Below are 19664 nucleotides of genomic sequence, written 5' to 3' on the forward strand. Positions count from 1 at the left end.
CTAACCCCCAACCACAAACTTACCGTAAAAATCCTAAAGTAAAGCGCGCACATGATAACGCACGGAATATAGAACGAGCCGAGCGACGAGAAGATGACATAGTCCCGGCTGTTGAAGAGGCACTGGTCCGGGACCCTGTCCGGGGTGTAGTTGAGCCCCAGCGCGATGGGGGACCCGATGGCCCCGGAGACCAGCCACGCCACCACTATCATGGACCACACGCGCCCTTTGCTCTTGTGCTTCGCGTATTTGATTGGCTGCGTCACTGCTATGAATCTGTGGATTGATGAACATGTCTTTAATACTAAAGTCAAAGTCAAATGGTTTAATCCACGTAAAATATTACAATTACAATTGTCGATAGTAATAATATTACTCTACCACCATTTCACAATTAGTAGTGGAGTGGCGACCGCGACTAGGCAAACGTAGTGTAGGATGCCCTCCGGTTAGATGGGGTGACGACTTGCGAAAGGTGGCTGGTTATGATTGGTAATGAAAGCTATAGATCGCATTCAGTAGCGTGCTTTGGGAGAGGCCTACGTCCAGAAGTAGACTGCTATAGGGTGATGATGAATATTAGTACAGAAGCGTAGTAGTCGAGCTAGCTTCAGTAATCATTGAAGTTAAGCAAATTTTGGCAAGACCTACCCGCACTAGATCAGCGTGGTGGACTTAAGACCTAAAACCTTCCCTTCGTTGGAAGGAGACCCGTGCCCCAGCAGTGGGATGCGAAAATGATTTGTGACAGGATGGGTTGTGATGATTATTAGTACATTTAGTGTATAACAACACGCTCACTGCACCAATATGAAGACACGAGCAGAGCTTTAAAAGAAGCAAACGCAAGCAAAATTTATAACAACCGCAGCCCGCCGTCTAAAAATTACACCGTTTTCAAACTCATTCAAACAGCGTGCAATATTGAAATAACGAGCAGCAGGCAGCCAACACAGGCTGTATTGATAGCGGAACAATGACGACAGTGAACGTCCTTTTTTCAGGCCACTGTGGCGTAGACGTAGTGTAAAAATGTATACAGGATGTTGCAGAAATGTATTCCGAAAGGGGATTGTGCAGCTGTCATTCTGAACAGCCTTTGTTCCACGACTTTTGTGAATTCGCGAATGTTATTTATGATTCATTTTTGTGTAAGTTTGAAGTATCGAGGGTAACGAGGTATCTATACGCCTGATATTGATAAGTACATTTTTTATCCTTTTATAATAAGTAAGTACCTTCCTAGGTGGTACCAATATCATAATATATAGTGATTATTTTGTGAAAAATATTGGAATTTTGTGTTTTTCCACTATGTATCTTAGCCGGAAAAATGCAGTCTGAATTTTATAATGATAAGTACACAAACAAAATAATTACTAGATTATTGACCAAAGTCTCAAAAACACAAACTAATGCCACGTGCAGGAACTTCTAACAACCTTTCAACCACGGGTAACAAACACGTGCCAATTATTTCCACTTCTGCTCCGCGGCAGACACAGCGGTCATTGGATCCTCTCTCAGACCTCACTTCCACAGAAATTTAACTCTACATTTAGGTATAACGTTACTAGCCACCCCAGCGAGCTTTATTCCAGAAGATGTGTACAATAATCTTAAAGCAGGCACTAGCGTTAGTTCATATTTGTATAAATTGGATCAGTGGTGCCCTAAATAGGTTTTAAAAAAACTTGCGGTAAAGACTACCGGTAAAATACAAATCTATGTTTTTAATATCAGTACGTCGCATTCTACATCTTGTTCGTATACATGTAGTTTATATGTAGAAGATTTAGACTGATGGTCATAAACTATTGGAATAGGGAGTTCCTATTCAGGAACTAACATGTTTTATGAGTTCAATTCTCAGAAATGAGAGCAGAGATTAGTGCATAACTTTAGAATGAATCAAGCGAACTCAAATTGCCAAACTAATAACAACCGTTTGCCCCTGGTCAATATTAATTAATGGTTTCTAGCTGATGTCGTTGTAGATTCCATAAAATCGAGTGAGTATCTACGAAGTCTCACTATGTCGTGAGTTGATGGTAAAGCAAAACTATCTACTAGTAATAACCGAGGAGAATACTTCGAAATTTATATTCTAGGACCAGGAAAAATATGTAAGTTGTAAAATTCAGAAGGAGCCGAGTTTCTGGAAGCAATAACACACCTCACGACCAACTTTTACTACTCTCTCGTTCATTCTATATGCGAGGCGAGCGTCGTCGGTGCTTCTACTGCTTCTTGATCGATGATTGTGCTCGCTACACTTCGCTCAGCTTCGCTTCAATTCGCTCAAGTTGTCAGACCAGAGAATACGATACGAGCCGTGATAGAATATGTGTCGTACATTTTTAGTAGCTCTGAAAGTCTCAGGACTGTGACAAATGCACTCTGTCGCTACCATTTGCTATGAATTTGTAGACTCCAGTCACGATGTCAGTAAATAATGGAACTGAGCTCCAATTTAGAGGTGAAAATATAAAATGTGTCATCAATAAAATATTGTTAAATTAAAAGTAATGTCTTTAGAAGACTAAATGCACCGTCCTGAACTGCTTTGTGTCGAAGATAAAAATGTACAGTCAGACTTTTTTATATGCTTACAATTTTCCTATTTACACAGCTGCTCTGTAATATAATGACTATTAGCTCTTGTCTTGTAATTTTTATAAGAAATACTTATATGCACAATATAAATTCCAGTTCCTGAACACACAAGAAACGATGCATGGAAAAATATAACCTAAACAACTTATACGAATTTTCTGCACAAGTTTCATTTTTTATCAATAGTTGAGAGTTCAGGGGGCTACCACGGGGCTACTATGGTTAGAAATACGAAATTATAAAGAGCTTGATGCAGTCTTCACTTTTAATACTACAAAAGTAGCAATGCTGCGAATTTTTGTTTATTTATTTTTTATTTACGAACACTAAAACTTTATTGCACATTGATATAAATAGGTAACATTACAAATTAAAACATAAGAAAATCATACAAGGGCGGGCTTATTACCAAAAAGCAATTTCTTCCAACCAACCTCTGCTGATAAAGCTAGACTGCCCCAACTGAGTCAGTGCCATAATTTGCTTCACTGAACGACTGAGGCACGCGAAACAAAGCCCTATTACCAAGCACTTACGAGCAGAGTTCGCCAACTATAATGAACTAACCATATTAACGCTGAAGTTTGTTACATTGATTCACAAGCAGACTGGACGTGTACCGACTACTCCTTGTTAGAATACAACCCAAGTGTTGATCAATTTTGATCCGGTTTTGATGAAACATAGTGTGACATAGACATAGATTTATTTATTTATTTATTTATTAGTATTAGGGAAACAGACAGTATCATAATACAATAAATTAAAGTTCTTAATTAATACATAGACCAGTAAAGTTTCCACTATTAGATAGAACTTAAACTAAGGCAATAAGTTAATTATTAAAAAAAAAAAATATTAACAAAGTTGTAAATACAAGTACTTTTTACCAAAACAGAAACTAAATTACATCTAAAATTAATTTCTTAAATTTAGTATAATTTGTTTTTTGTAAATATTAAAACTGAAATGAAGTGGATCTAAATGGTTAAACTTATTATTATAATTCTTACAAGCTCTATATAAAAATGAATTTGCAGCGTAATTAGTTTTGACTGCGGGCAAACTAAAGAAGAGTTTACTTCTAGAATTAACGCGAGGGCAACGGTAACATATATTATTTAAAAGATATGATGAATCAATTTCATTATTAAGTAATTTATAAAGAAACAACTGATCTCTCATATTGCGTCTAGATCTAGATAGATATAATCAGAAACAAACATAATTCATAATCAACTTCTGGGCAGTCAGCGACTGAAGTTATTCTGACTAGGTATAAGGTGATTTAAGGCAATAAATAAATAAATAAGCTATAGTGCCACAAACTTATCTGTTCCGGTGAGAGCGAACTAAATTGGTCCATATAATCTATGTCAATATGAAATTCATTAGTACAGTAAGTAATGAGGTATGGACCAATTTAGTTCGCTCTCACCGGAACAGATAAGTTTGTGGCACTATAAGTAGTGGTTGCTGGGTGACAGACCCTTCAACAGTCTAAATTGCATTCTGTATACATAATTATATCACTCTTTTTTCCTCCTTATTTTTTCGAACGGGTTATAAGAAAAATACAATCATGTACAAAGATGTTTTATAGCTATGCCATCGTCATGAAATGAAAATAATATACTATATTATGTTATTAAATTTAAATTAGTCCGGTGACGTGATCTAACCTCGAAACTAAGCACCGAAACTCCGGAGGTAATACAATATTCCCTCAGCTGTAGTAAGAGGACTAGCCCCAATTTGTTGCCTAGATCAAAACTTAGCTTGCTAGAGGACCTAATTCCACAGTAGGTACGGTGGCCTGCGCCTAAAAGTATACAGGCGGAGTTTTTAAAATAGCGATCCCTGATGATGAAGGGACCGGCTACATCTGTTATAAATTCGGGGACGTGTTCTGTGTGATGTGTGTAGCAGTGGTGTTCATGTGAATGTGCTTGAGCAGCATGTGAGCTTGAGCTAGCTATTTTAAAAACTCCGCCTGTATACTTTTAGGCGCAGGCCACCGTACACTGTAGAATACAATATGTGCGAGGATCAGGGAGCTTTTACTTGAAATTCATCATCATTTATCGTATTCAGAAGCATGAAAGCAATTTACCCCGGGCATGCATAGACCAATTTTAAGCCTCTTTTCAGGAATTTTCAGCTACTTTCAGAGCGTGAGGGATGGAAAATCAGTCAGTTAAAAGTTCAAAATTTACGTGTAAAGAAGAATGGTAATTTCTCTAAGGCGCCATGACCCGCCAGAGCAGCCATTGGTGAAACATATACTGATGTGTATGCCCATGACTACAGTATATCCTGGTGTAAATATTATTATTATGAGGCATGGGATAACGAAGATATAGGTGCTGAAAGATCAAGTCTTTGTACAGACTAGATGTTTCCCTCATACAAAGATTTTTTTAAAAAGCGGTTTTGATTTTTTTTAAATATTTTTCCCTCATTAAGAACACCTTTATCCTATCCTAATCCTAACTAATATTATAAATGCGAAAGTCTCTGTCTGACTCTCCTACTATAGAATATATTTAACATATTATTATTAGGTTTTGTATTTATTTCAGACAACTGAAAAACTTTAATACCGCGATGTAGGATCTTCATATTAATTCGCCTCGGTTCCATACAAACTCTCTGTATTGCGCTTTTAGTGCCATCTGTTGGTTATATCCGGAACTGTCTGTCTGTCTGTCTGTCTGTTACTCTTTCACGCCAAAACTACTGAACGGATTTGAATGAAATTTGGTATACATATGGTCTAGACCCTGAGAAAGAACATAGGCTACTTTTTATTGCGAAACGGAGGTTGTAAGGGGTTAAAAGGGGGGGTTAAAAGTTGTATGCGAATACTTAATTTTAAAAGATAAAAATACTACGGCTGACTGGCGTAGTGGTTAGTGACCCTGACTGCTATGCCGAAGGTCCCGGGTTCGATTCCCGGCCGGGGTAGATCTTTTTTTAAATAAACTTTATATTTAAGCACTTGATGAGCAATAATTAAACATTTTGTTCTAGCGTTTTTGAAACTTCGATCTGTGAGTGGATGAAATAGGTGTTCATATTTTGTATGAAGTTCGTCATTTTTGAAGATAAAAACATTATATTTTGTATTTAGGCACTACATAATCACAAAAAAATAATAATTAGCATATAAAAAAAACCCAGTGTGGGGGTGTAATGTATTATAGGGGTTGAAAGTTTTATGGGTGTTGAGTTTTAGAAGTTTAATTTATATAGTAGCTATGTCCGCTCCTAGATGGCGTTGTCGGATCGGATATAGATCGCGGTATGGTTTGATTTTAGCTAATGTACTTATAGTTTGTATGTATTTGCAGTAAGTTTTTAAGGTCCTCGAAAACAACCCAATAAACGACTGTACTTTTCAATACGTTTAATTCATTGTCATTTGGTTCTTATGCGTCATTTTTGAAGTTAAAACCATGAAACTTATTACGTAGGTGTTTTAGGAAAATATGCAGAGATTTTCTATACGGAATTCCCATGACTGACACGCACAGGCTAAACGTAGAGTAGGCACTTGAAATTAGGAAGGGACGTAGCTTAGGTACCGTATTTTCCCACAAAAACCGGAGTTAGAGGTTGAAATTCGGCATTAACTTAGGCTGTTTTAACAGCATGCGGATTTGATCACGCACGCGGGATTTCCCCGCACGCGTTCATACAAGTATTCATTGTGACGCGTGGAATATGCACACGAGATGCGGGAAAATAGCGTGCTATCCCACGTGCGTGATGAAATCTGCATGCTGTTAAAACAGCCGTAAAGCTTAGTTACAATAGGATATTGCAAGATACCTAGATGTTTTCAATCTAACATGTCTGCACACCTTAGTAAAGTTATGGTTTTGTTTTGAAAAATGGGAGTTAAAGTGAAAAAAAATAAGTAGTATGAAAAAAACCAAAACTGCATAAGTTAGATGCTTGAAATTAAACATTTATAAATTACTATTCTGCCATTGCTATACAAGTCTTTGCTCAATGAAGTCATGAAAATCATTTTTAGTCAAGTATCTTCGTACTTATTTGTCAACTTTCATCTAATTTAATACCACCATGGCATGTTATTGGGTAGGTAGTTCGGGAGTAGTCCACGGCAAAATAATTTTAAGGCGAAGCGAAGCTCGCGGGCAACAGCTAGTCATTGAATAAAACTAGGTTTGGTTAGTGGCTGCAAAGCGGGTCAGATTTAGCCATTCTCATTTCCCAATATGGCTAACTTCAGTTGGATTAATAGACGCATTTTTCCTGAAATAAAAATGACATATTATGTATCTAGCCTATCTGAAACCTAGTTAAACATTGTGAGATTTGGCGTTTCGACTTTCTCCGTGTTCGGCATCATAAGGGTCACAGTGACAGTTAAATAAAGTCCATTTTTCTCTCCACCTTTAGTTTGCAAGGTGCGGGTGCCTATATAAATAGAGTGAGTCGCCCGCGCGCCTCAGTTGTAATATCACCATGCAGAAATGACTAGGTTTCAGATAGGCTAGATACATAATATGTCATTTTTATTTCAGGAAAAATGCGTCTATTATGTAGTCTGAGCCTATCTGAAACCTAGTTAAACATTGTGAGATGTGTTTATTATCGCATGGTGGAGAGAAAACCAACTGTGACCCATAAGCTACTGATGAGTGTATCAGTAGATAAATATTTGAATCTATAAATTTATAATGCATAGATTTCTAGGTAATAGATATACTAAAAAGAAAGGTATAAGTATACATAAGACTTAAGTACTTCCTTAATATTCCTGACTTGTCAGAAAGTTATGGAAGGTATGTACCTATACATATAGGTAGGTATTTATACATATGGATACACACAGTGCCTCTTCGAAAGCAATACTTATAAGTAATTATTGATCAAAATCTTGTTATTGTCAAGGCAATATTTTTAACATACACTAGCCGAATGGATGGAACCAGTGAAATACTTTGCAACAATATTTAAAAGTTGTAAAATGTAGAATATCGATCCAGGCCGCTGGGGCTCAGGTCAGCACATGCTGACTAGGGTATGTAATTCTGGACTGACCTCAGAAATGCAGCAGCCGACCCTGGAGCCTCGAGGACCTGCTCAGTCAGCCCTGTATGACGACACGGCCTGCAACACCTGGCGCGGCATCTAGTCCTTGGAACGAGGAGTGGTGCTTGAAGGGAAGATAATTTTACTAAATATCTCAGCCTCATCAGCTACTGGAAAAGATTAGATGAAGGCTGTGACACTGGCGGATAACTAAGTATTCAGTTTTTCAAAACATGATGCAGGTCACTATATTCATATTCTAGATTGACAAGTAACACACAGTCTAATTTTGTATTCTAACTAACTCGGCGGTTAACGAGTTCCTGTGCAGTCCTACTAGGAAGGAAAGTTATTTTATAAGCATTTGCACCGATTTTGTGGGCTACTATCATTCTGTATCATCATGTGTGAATATTATGAGCTCTGGCAGCATTCCTTGGTAGATGACATCAATTAATAAAGATTGATTAACACAACCATAACAATTATAATAGTTGATAAATGAAACCCGGCTAACATGTCTTAACTGGGTAAGTAAATGATCAGTCATGCCACCAGGATAAGTAAAATGTTCAGTACTTCATATGAAAAACATTAACAAGGTCACCTTTAGGTATGTTCGTCAACACTAAGGGCAGGTCTCGGCCAAAACCTTAAGGCTTCGCCTTGTTGCAACTTCAAAGATACGTATGTAGGTACCTACTTACATTGTTGTAGGTTCGATTTTAAAACCATTAAGTCAACCTAGATAAAACAAAATAAAATAGCTCGATTAAATAAAGATGGTACGTAAAGATGTTAGTTGTACCTGATCAGACCTGATGCAACGACAGCCAACATAGACTCTCTAATCTGTGGAAGCAACGATCATGGTGGCGGGAACATGGACAGTTGGACGAGCCACCTCGAGCCTGACTTATCAATCAGAACTGACAGTTCGCCAACAGCAGATAGCTTGCGGCTATCTATAGGTAAACTTAGGTAGTTAGCTATACCCAAGAAAAATTCCTTGGACATCGATATTACAGTGGAACTGCGAATAACTGTGACATTCTTTAAAACAAAAAGGCTTGTTGTGGTTGTCCAGCTAAGGAAGGTTACCTACTTCAGCGACCTGGTATTGCATTCTGAAAGAACTGCGAAGAGCTACTATTATGACTAATAATTATTACTTATTTAGAAAGTTTTCAGCAAACTCTAATAAATCAAGCAGCTACCACGTCACCGCTGCCCGGTTATAACTCTGTACTAGCTTAGTAGATATATATACCAGTTCTAGCCTTCAGCTAGAGGCCAGGAGCTCCTAAATGAGATGCGAGTACGAGCATGACACAAGTAATTTTTTACTTGGTAACTAGTTACGTAACTAAATGAAAGATCCATAAAACAGTTGAGGATTACTAAAATGGAATTGTGAAAACGGCACGTCTGCATCTTAACCAGTCAGTCTAAGTAGTTTCAGCAGATACAGTGTTGAAAAATAGTTATGAAACGTTTGCGCCAGAATCAAATTAAAATACATTTTCATTAGAGAAGCCGTTTAGGCATGAATAGGTACTTTCACCCTTTGGATTGTGCTCCAAATGATGACCTTCGAAATTCATAGAAATTTAATGACGACTGCCATTGTTTATTATCTAGCCCCGTACATTGAGTAGGGCTGCGGCTGCGGCTACACGTGATGTGATACACAGTACACAGTAGGTATATGCATGTTCCCAGAATAGTGGAAGTTATAATTTTACCAAAAGGTAGTCGTCTCGTGCAAGAGCACCGTTACTCGATTTATTCGATACACAACTAGTAGACAGCTTCTGCGTAGGAGGTTCACGCATTTTTCAACAAAGAGCTCGGATACACACTCACAATCCACTGGGACATAAGGAAGACAGCTAATATGGTGCCACTCAAAAACCGCGATGACACTCCGATCATGATCACCCGACAGTAGGATCATAATAAATTCGGTAACTTGTGAAGCGGTATGGTATAGCAACAGTGACTTTCACGAAATCAGGAATTAGCTCAGTGCTTTTAGGTTGAACACTCGCCGGTGGGATTCACTTTGCTCACAGACGAGAAAAGAAAATACTCAAAGCTGGAATCTGCCGATGTGTCATGACACTTAAGATAGTGTCTGGGGGGTCACTTTATATCACGAAAAACGAACTTTCAGTGCACTGCGGCGCGAGCTATCTGTTTGTATGTATTAAACGTGCCGATTACACGACAGCTCTCGTTCGTTCGTTTCTCATCAGTATAAAGTAACGCTCCTGTACTTACCGTGCGTCACCATTCCCATGAGCAGTCCAATGATCTTTAGGCAGTTTAGAACAAAAGCTGCATTAGACAGTTTCTTCAGCAGAGACATCGAAATAAAAAATTGATTGCACAACTATCCCCAGGAGCAGTCTACAGGTCACTTTGGGCAGTTCAGAAGAAAGCTGCTTTAATAGAATACCCTACCTCAGACTGGACTGGACATGGGGGGATGGGAGAGTATTTGTACAGATTTAAACTCAAAGAAAGCCCAGAATGTGAATGCGACCCCAACATCATTAAATCGGTCTGGCATATAATTCTCGACTGCCCCCGTTTCCTTGCTGCAAGACAAGATCTGGAGACATTGATAGACAGGAATTTGGTGGAGTCAGAATTAAAAGATATTCTGGCAGACACCAAGCATAGACCTCATTTTCTATCTTATTCAGATCGTGTCTTCAGAGTAGCAGCCAGGAGAAACAGCACCATACCCCGCCCCGACCCGCAATCAATACCAGTATATCAAGCCTCAGTCACAACCATCACAGCACCACCACAAGCAACTCCTAAAGAAACAGCAACACATCAGCTGTTGGATTGTGGAGAAAAAGGAGAAGCTAGACTAAGACTCCGAAGCGTGGCTCTGTTCATGGACGGAAGCAGTGAAAGACTCGGCATCAGCTTCTGTATCTCAGGGGCGCGAAAGAGCGTGGCCATATCACCCGGCCTAGCCTCTCTCCTAAATGGGAGCACATCGAAGGCTACCATGAAGCGTAAAGCCTACGACGCATTGCCAGTAACCCTAGTGGGAAATCAGCCCTGCAGACTAGTGCGATGGCGTAACAAGACCATCGCACTATTCGAGTGGGCCGACGACACCCCGTTCGTTCAGGCATGCTCATGGCTCAGTAAGCTTGGAGAGATAGCGCTAGACAGTAACGTCTCCAGGATAATAAGCGTAGACGCAATGGTGATCGAGTATAGGAAAGGCGAAATTGTTGACCAGCTGGGTTGCCTAAAAGCCTCAAAACATCATGAAATAGTGGTGTACGAGGACAGAGGCGAAGATCTAAGCTTTCTCAAAGGTCATATACTTGCGAGGGGCATTGACAACTGCCACCAACAAGCCGAATACTTGGTCACCGGATCTGAACGCCTACAGGAGAGGATGACCGCTGGGGCTGTCGCCGCTTCAGAACAACGGAACATGGAAAGGAGGATGCACAATTTAACATCGCAAGGGCGTGTCCAAGGGTTCCTCCAGGCTTTTAAAGCAGCTGCCTCAAGCCTTATAGGAAAACCACAGAGGACACCCGAGAGGCGCCAAATCTCCAGAAAACCTAAAACTGGAAAAAGGCTTGCCCAGAGGAAAATTACTCGAGCGGATATGGGCCAGGTGGTCCCACCGAAGCTGAAAACAGCTACCACCTCAAACGACCATCTAGAGAATGCCGCCATCGAATTTATGGCAATTACAACCGCCACAAAGCAGGTAAATCTCTTGTCCTGCAAAACGATCATGCAGACCTACAGGCAAGAGAACGAAAGCCGGCTAAAAGTTTTACTCGAGGAGGCCGAAGCCTGCATATACGATAACAGTAGTTGCCAAGTCCTCAGAGGCAAAATGACTGGAGCGTATATGGCGGCTTATAGCGAGGAATGCGGATTCGTGCCCTGGGAACGCAACATCCCGAAACTCACTCTCCCACACAACAACCAAATGGTGGTCGTAGCTCAGTGTACCAGGATTATGCTAGAGGACAAAATCCTAGCAAAAGCGGAAACCATTAACGCTACCTGGAATAGCTGGACGATGCCCACCATCGCTTGGGTGAACGGGGTACCTGGATGTGGGAAGACAACCTGGGTGGTAAATAACTTCGATGTGAGCAAAGACACCATTATCACCACGACAACTGAGGCGGCCGTCGATATACGAAACAGGCTAGCGCATAGGATCGGGGACATGGTTAGAACTAGGGTACGTACGATGGCATCAGTCCTAGTAAACGGCTTTAGAGAACATGTCGGATGCCAACGCCTGATAATTGACGAGGCCCTGATGAACCATTTCGGGGCAATCGTAATTGCCGCCCGCCTGTCCCGTGCCAGTGATATTGCTCTAATCGGAGACATCAACCAGCTACCGTACATAGACAGAGAGAACCTATTCGAACTAAGGTACAGTCGCCCAACACTGGTAGCAAACATCACCCAGGAGCTGTTGTGCTCATACAGAAACCCCATGGATGTTGCATACGCCCTAAGAGAAGTATACTCAGGCATATACGCAGCCACAACGCGTATCCAATCCCTGCAGCTGAAAAGGTTTACAGACGCAGCAATTCCAAAATCCCAAACCAACACTCTATTCCTGACGCATACACAGGAAGAAAAAGAGACCCTGACCAGCCAAGGGTTTGGAGAAGGAACGGGATCACGCGTCTTAACCATACACGAAGCACAGGGATTGACGTACGAATCCGTCATTATCATAAAAACAAAAGATAAAATAAAGTTGCACGATAGCATACCTCACGCAGTAGTGGCGCTGTCGAGGCACACCTCCGCCTGCACCTACTATGCGGATGACACCGAGGACGCTATCGGCAACCTCGCTAAAACGGCAATAACAGCACCGAAGAAACGGATCCTCGAGTACAACCTAAAGATGGCAATAAAAAATCGGGACAAAGAGGTCGTTGCCCAGCAATCAAGGCTTTTGGCAACGCAAAATGGAGCGGAATAGGAGAATTTTGATTTTAATTTTATATTGACGGCCAAACCGTATTGCATGTATTTTATAGTTTTGTTATGTATAGTATATAGCATGTATTGTATAGTTTTGATATGTAGGTATTGTATAGTATATCATGAATTAATATTATCTGTATAAGAACTAACCAATAAAATTAAGATAGTTTTAAGAACACTGTCACACATTAACACCAGGCAAAACAACAGCGATGACAAAAGGAGTGTGTGGCCACTGACAGGCGTCTGTTAAGTTCTCTGAAGACAGCTGACACTGGCCCTACCCTTCAAATGTTTGTTGCCATTATAATTGTAAGTGTGACTGTGTGAAACAAAGAAAAAAAAAAAAAAAAAAAAAAAAACAAGAAATGCACAACTGGGGGTTTTTAGTCGGTTAAAGGCCGACACTACCTGGGTCCCCTTCCCAGGTGTCTGTGTAGATTTTCCTCCAGGAGTGCAAAAAAAAAAAAATATATTAATAATATATAGGTATATATAAATAAAAGATAAAATATATATATTATAAGCTTCCACATTGAGTAGTGAGTAGTTAAAAGATGAAGACAAAAAACAACCAAACTCTCACAATATATTGATCTCTCAAAAAGGCACGGACATAAAGTCTGTGGAGTGATAATAAAATATTAAAAAAAAAAAAAAAAAAAAAAACCCTACCTCAGCGGAGGCATCAAATTGAAGTGCTATAACACTTTTAGAAGCGGTGCACGTACGTTACCCGATTTGTCGTCATCCATGCCGATGCGGCTACGGCGACTGCAGGTGGTTACTCAGGCTTCGTTGGTGTGCCCTTGTATGGCTATGCTTGGCAGTAAACGTTCGTCTGCATATGCCAAAATCACTGATGAATAGCGCACGTTACTCGATACCTTCTAAATAAGTCACTCCTAATGATGGCTGATGATGATGATGACCGTGCTAGCAATAGTGCAGGCGGTTCCGCTGAGCATAAAATCTCTTCCCAGACAGGGGGCGTTTGGATCCGGCAACCAGAACAGGAGTGCCAGGTGTGCGCAGCGATGCAGGTGGGACAACACAGCGGCCAGGGCAGGAGTACATGGTTGGGTCTATGCAGCGATGCAGGTAGCACAAACCGGTGGCCAGGGCCAGGACCGGGTGTACGCTGCGATGCAGGTGGCACGAGACGGCGGCCAGCGCAGGAGCACAGGGCCGGGTGTATGCTGCGATGCAGGTGGCACGAACCGGTGGCCAGGGCAGGAGCGCAGGGCCGGGTGTACGCTGCGATGCAGGTGGCACGAGACGGCGGCCAGCGCGGGAGCACAGGGCCGGGTGCAGGTTACACGAAACTTCAATTTCACCGAATCGGCCTGCCTACCCTTCAGCGGGTAGGTACCGGCGGATCACATTACTTGTCGCACATGCCACAATGTCCCAACATACTGAAACTCGGAGCCACGTGCTTCCTGTAAAAAATCCTATGACGGTCCTGGAAAGCTCCTGTTTGTAAAGCCTTACATAAGCTATAATCAAGTGCATTATTGTAATAGCAAAGTTTCTATCAACTGTTTTCTAAAAATATTAGAAATTGAGGGTAGAAAAATATATTTTTATTATTTTTTCCTGTATAAAATTAACATATGCTTTACTTAAAGCGGTCATTAATGTAAGTATCTAGCTCAAGCGCCACTAGTAGGACCGGAATATGTGATCAATCATCACCACGACTATTGAATGGGACCCTACTGCGTGGGATAAAAACCCCAAGCGCCGGAGCATTATGACCAGTGGCTGAGCTTTTAAAAGCAGTAAATAATAGCATTTTACTCACGGCTTATCAACTCAAACCTTCGTTGCGAAATCCTCAGTAATGGCTGCGTCAGCAGCCGGCAGGTCCCGCTCCCCGACGCCACGTGTCGCGGCGGCCGCGCCCCGCGCCGCCTGGTCCGCATCACGCTACAGCTCCCGGCAGCGAGGACTCCGCAAATTCAATATTATATTTTTCCCCGTTCGGAGCGAAGCCGACGAGAACCGTGGCTACATTGAGCCATTTTGCCGAAGTGTTCACTTCAAAAATCAAAAACCAACTGAGGCGCGCGGGCGACTCACTCTATTTATATAGGCACCCGCACCTTGCAAACTAAAGGTGGAGAGAAAAATGGACTTTATTTAACTGTCACTGTGACCCTTATGATGCCGAACACGGAGAAAGTCGAAACGCCAAATCTCACAATGTTTAACTAGGTTTCAGATAGGCTCAGACTACATAATATTTAGAATGTAATTTTTTTACACTTTAATCTCGAAATTCCTGAATAGAGCTCTACAAAATAATGAAAAGCTGTTATAGTTTGTCAATAGCTTTTAAACTGCCAATAAAACGGGTTCAATGCATTATTTATTTAATCCGTTATTGCGTTTCTAATGGCGGCGTACCTACCTACATGGGTATATATATATCTAAAAGGTTTATTTTGAATTAATTTAAGCTACAAATTGTAGCATTGTAGCCTACAATGCAATATAACTTTATTGATGAAAAATACAATATAAATCGGAATCGTGGTGGATTAACAGATAAAGTCTCGGATCTCATTCTTGAGGCCGTGGGTTCGAATCCTGACAATGAATTCGTTAGAAATAAGGAAATACCACGTTCTCTAAATCGGAAACCTGCATCTAGATTTGTGATATGCACAAAGGTTCCATTCGAGAGAGCCAGGTGCTAGAATAACTAGACCCCATGAGTCACCCTCTTTCGGCTTAGTATACCCTTTTTTGCAACATTCTGTATACTCAACAGTGAGCGATGGAAATCGGAAGATGATTTTGTTGTTGATGAATTCAATGATGAGCAAAGTAAAATACATTGAATACTAATAGCTAATCATAAAGTAAAATTTGGCTCAACTAATCTCAGCAATATCAAATCAAACAAATTGAACATAAAAAATGAGACAAAGTGCCAATTTCTCCATAGTCGGTTAGAGCATAACCAGGTAGGTATTAGTGGTTGACTTATGAAACATCTGTCAAGAATTTTATTTGGAGATGATGTATAATTGATGAACCAATCCCTGGTCGGTTAGATAACCAACTATGGAGAAATTGGGGCTTATGCCGCTAATCACAAAGTAGAATTCCCCTCACCTGTCCACGGAGATGGCGACGAGGTTGAAGATGCTGGAGGTGGAACAGGTGACGTCCATCGCGATGTAGCAGTCGCAGACCAGCGCGGGCAGGCCCCACGACATGCCGTTGAACTGCGGGCCGGGGGGTCAGGTTAGAGTGGCTTACTTCATAGGAGCTGAGGCGTCACTCTATAAAGGTGTCAAGTTAAAGCGCACATCCGAATCATAGTGACACAACTTGTTATTCTAAAAAACTTTTGTTCTACGAATTTAGGAAATTTGAAAATAAAAACTCTATAGTAAAAAATCACCTTACCAACAAAGTTTCTATGAATTAGCAAAAACAAAATTCGCAAATATTCAAAAGTTTTAGAACAAAAGTTGTTTAGAAGGATGTGCACTTTAATTTGGGACACCCTGTATGACGAAAAACGAAGTTTCCGCGCCTGTGACAAGACTCTAGATCGTTGTATACGTGCCAATTGCACGACAGCTCTCGTTAGTTCGATTTTCGTCAGTATAGAGTGACCCTCTTATGTCAGTGTTATCATAGAATAACTAAGTAGGTACTACAGAATGACAATGTCATAGTACGGAATCGTAGCCATAAAAAAGCTTGAAAATTTAAGCAGTTTCCAGATGGCGCTATACGTTTCGTTAAGCGGTTTCTAGGTGGCACCACTATCTATGGATGAATGCAATGACATCTATCTATTCGATGGTCGTCGTAATATTGGAAACGGCCAATAGATGGCATTTTAAGCATAAAATATAAATCTTTGAATTTAATATTATTCTCTTCATCTAATGTGCATGCAGTTTGGTAAATATTGCACTCATAAACTTATGGAAACCAAATAATGCTGTACCTACTTAGGTACTATATCATTGTCAACTTTGTAAGAAGATATTTATTTTGCTCGTACCTACAAGAGTCAACTTGAGACCCGCTACCTATACCCGTCTCTTTTACTCTCACGTGATAATAGAATGGAGTGAAAGGGATAGGACCATTTTTCAGGTGTCAAGTTAACTAGCGTAAGTATTTATTTATTTATGTATTTATTGATGAGAAAACCAACAGCTTATATCTAGGTACATTTGAACATTATAGTAGGGGTTACATAACAAAGCCAATTACAGGTTTCCACGTATAAAAAATAAACAGTAAAGAAGCTTAAAGTCCTAAATCATCGTTTTTCTAGAAGACATAGTTAAATATAAAGGTTATAAACATGAAGAGAACAAAGAATACATATAAGTAATATAATAACGACTTACATAATTAAGTAACAATAGTTAAAGTAGTAGTATGCAGTTTGTAGTTCCCAGAAGCAACATAAAGTACCAACAAAAAAAATTATATATAATATATATAATTTTACATATTATGTACTTATTAGGATGTTTAGGTTTGATGAGGACGGCGTATAGAATTAAGATATATATTTATCATACAGTAAATAAATAGTAGTAGGTTGTAATCGGTTGTAATCATTTAAATAATAACATTTTGCATCACATAAAGAACAAAAGAACAAAAGACCGCCACAACTGAGAATCTTCAGAACATTCATACCTATTTGACCATCACTGATAAGTATATACTTAATAAAAACATAACAGTGCCCTACGACGGCCATTTTTGCGAATCTTGGGATGAGTAGTTAAACTGCTAGAAAAAAATGTTAAAGGTAAAACTGTTAGGTATGTATATAACAGTGCCCTACGACTGACATTTAGCAAGTCTTGGGATCAGTGATTAAACTGCTGGATAATGTATGGATAACTGTTATAAGGATATTCAGCTGATAGCATAAACAACAAACATATCAAAGGGTGTAGGTATGTATTTATAGCTATACGGTCAATTAGAAGATGCCCACGATTGGGCTTTGGTTGGTTAGGTTTCAATAACAACAATTTGAGCTAAATTCTCAATTGTATAATTTAATCTATATGCATACATTCCTAGCCCTACGATTATAAAAAAAATATATCTTGGGATCGGTCGTCATGCGATAATACACAGACCGCTAGGTATGGACATATAATTACTTTACTCTAATCTAAGTCAGTACAGTCGTGTAAAGCAACACTATATCATACGGTACAGTTCATAGTTCTTGCGTCAGTTAAATAAAATAAGACACAAAAAATAGATCTAGTGTTCATTAAGATGCTCAATTATACTTTTTTTGAAGGTTAGCTTTGAACAGATGAAGGGGTCCACATCAGAAAATATATTATTGTATGTCTTAGCTATACGAGTTAAAGTAGTGTTTTGAGTGTAGTTAACGCGATGATACGGGATGCAGAAAAGCTGCGTGTGGCGCGTGCGGGAGGAGGGTACCAGCAGCCCGAGCTGCGCCAGCAGCGCTGGGTCTCCGCGACCACGCACTAGGTCGTAAAGCATGGACATATCTGCTAGTTTTCTGCGGTTATTTAGAGTGAGACTATGGTAGTGTTTGCAGCTATCTTCATAGTCTCGAAAGCCTCTTTTAAATTTATAATTTAAGAAGTTAATAAACTTTTTTTGTATTCGTTCTAATTGTTCAGATTGGTATACTTTGCTCGCTTATGTGCGCGGTCGCCGCCCTCGCACCATCGAGTCAATATTGTATCATAGAACGAGTAGGTACCTACTTAATGTATTTTGGTAAATTAAGTATTTAGTTATCATCATCATCAACATCAACAGCCAACGCACGTCCATTGCTGACCATAGGCCTCACCCAAAGCACGCCACAAAACTGTCACATTCGCCCCGAATTTCATAATTTTGATAAGGTTCATTTTTGTTTGTGTTTTTTCCGTATCTCAAAGTACAATCGACAGAAAAGGTTTTTGCATTTCTTAATTGATTGCATATAAAGTGATTATCACTTAACTTTTAGAAATATGTTGACTAAAATGATTATTATTTCATAGAATAGTATATATAACTAGCCAAAGTTTAACCTCAGTAACAGTGAAAAGTAATTTACCCTTCTCATTGTTTTAGCTCTTACCTGAAACTGAAATAAACGGTTTATCGATGTACTTATACTTACTATACTACTACCTACTCGTTATTCTATGATACCATTTGTTGAAAATATTACTTATTCATTACCATAGAATAACGAGTAGGTACCTTCTTAAGAGGAGAGTATACATACCTTTGCGATTCTAGCGAAATAGTTAGGTATTTAAGAAAACTTTTTGCTATCGCTTGTACTCTCATGCCCCGGGCACGGGTGCGACAGAGATATACTGCAGCTCGCGACTGACAATAGGTAAGTACCTACTTCCACACAACACTCTGTCCTTGGCCGTCGTCGTCATGATATCATGACCGTAATCATCCACTGCTGGATGCACAAGCATCAGTGCTTGCATTCGTAATTATTGTTTTTTATTAATTCTTCTTGAATTCATTAGATTATACCATCGGTAAAGACCATAAAATGAGAAGGATGGAATGACCTGACCTGAAATCAAATGAAATGGATTCTGAATGAAATTCTGGTTTTGGGAGAAAACGTTTTACACTAACTAAATACTTACTTTTTGTATGGACTTTTTTCTAAGAAAAAGTTTTCCGTTTTAAGTGGTGTACTTCCCTCTTAATGTATTTTGGTAAATTAAGTACCTAGTTATCATCACTATCATCAACAACCAACGCACGTTAACTGCTGAACATTAGTGGGTAATAATTTAATTCATAAATAAAAGCATTTCATGTATTGCGGCGGATGCAAAGCCGGAAATTGGCATAAATTTACGGTAGGACGAGGTAGTCTACATAATTATTCAAAGTCGCTCAGCTAGCAATGATGAGGGCGATGCTCGGTGTTCCTCTGATGTATCGAATCA

At 39.7% G+C, this 19664-nt stretch overlaps 1 protein-coding gene across 1 annotated transcript in view; it reads right to left on the minus strand.

Annotated features, from left to right (window-relative positions):
• The window catches only part of LOC105389490 (dopamine D2-like receptor), a 69969-nt gene that overhangs the window by 18140 nt on the left and 32165 nt on the right, over nucleotides 1–19664 (minus strand). The window contains exons 2-3 of the mRNA XM_048627448.1: nucleotides 15826–15938; nucleotides 24–276 (exon numbers count right to left, since the gene is read on the minus strand). Of these exons, the coding sequence (XP_048483405.1) occupies nucleotides 24–276; nucleotides 15826–15938 (366 nt within the window). The remainder of the gene's footprint in view (nucleotides 1–23; nucleotides 277–15825; nucleotides 15939–19664) is intronic.

Source organism: Plutella xylostella, chromosome 18 (assembly GCF_932276165.1).
Source record: "Plutella xylostella chromosome 18, ilPluXylo3.1, whole genome shotgun sequence".
Taxonomy (NCBI): Eukaryota; Metazoa; Arthropoda; class Insecta; order Lepidoptera; family Plutellidae; genus Plutella; species Plutella xylostella.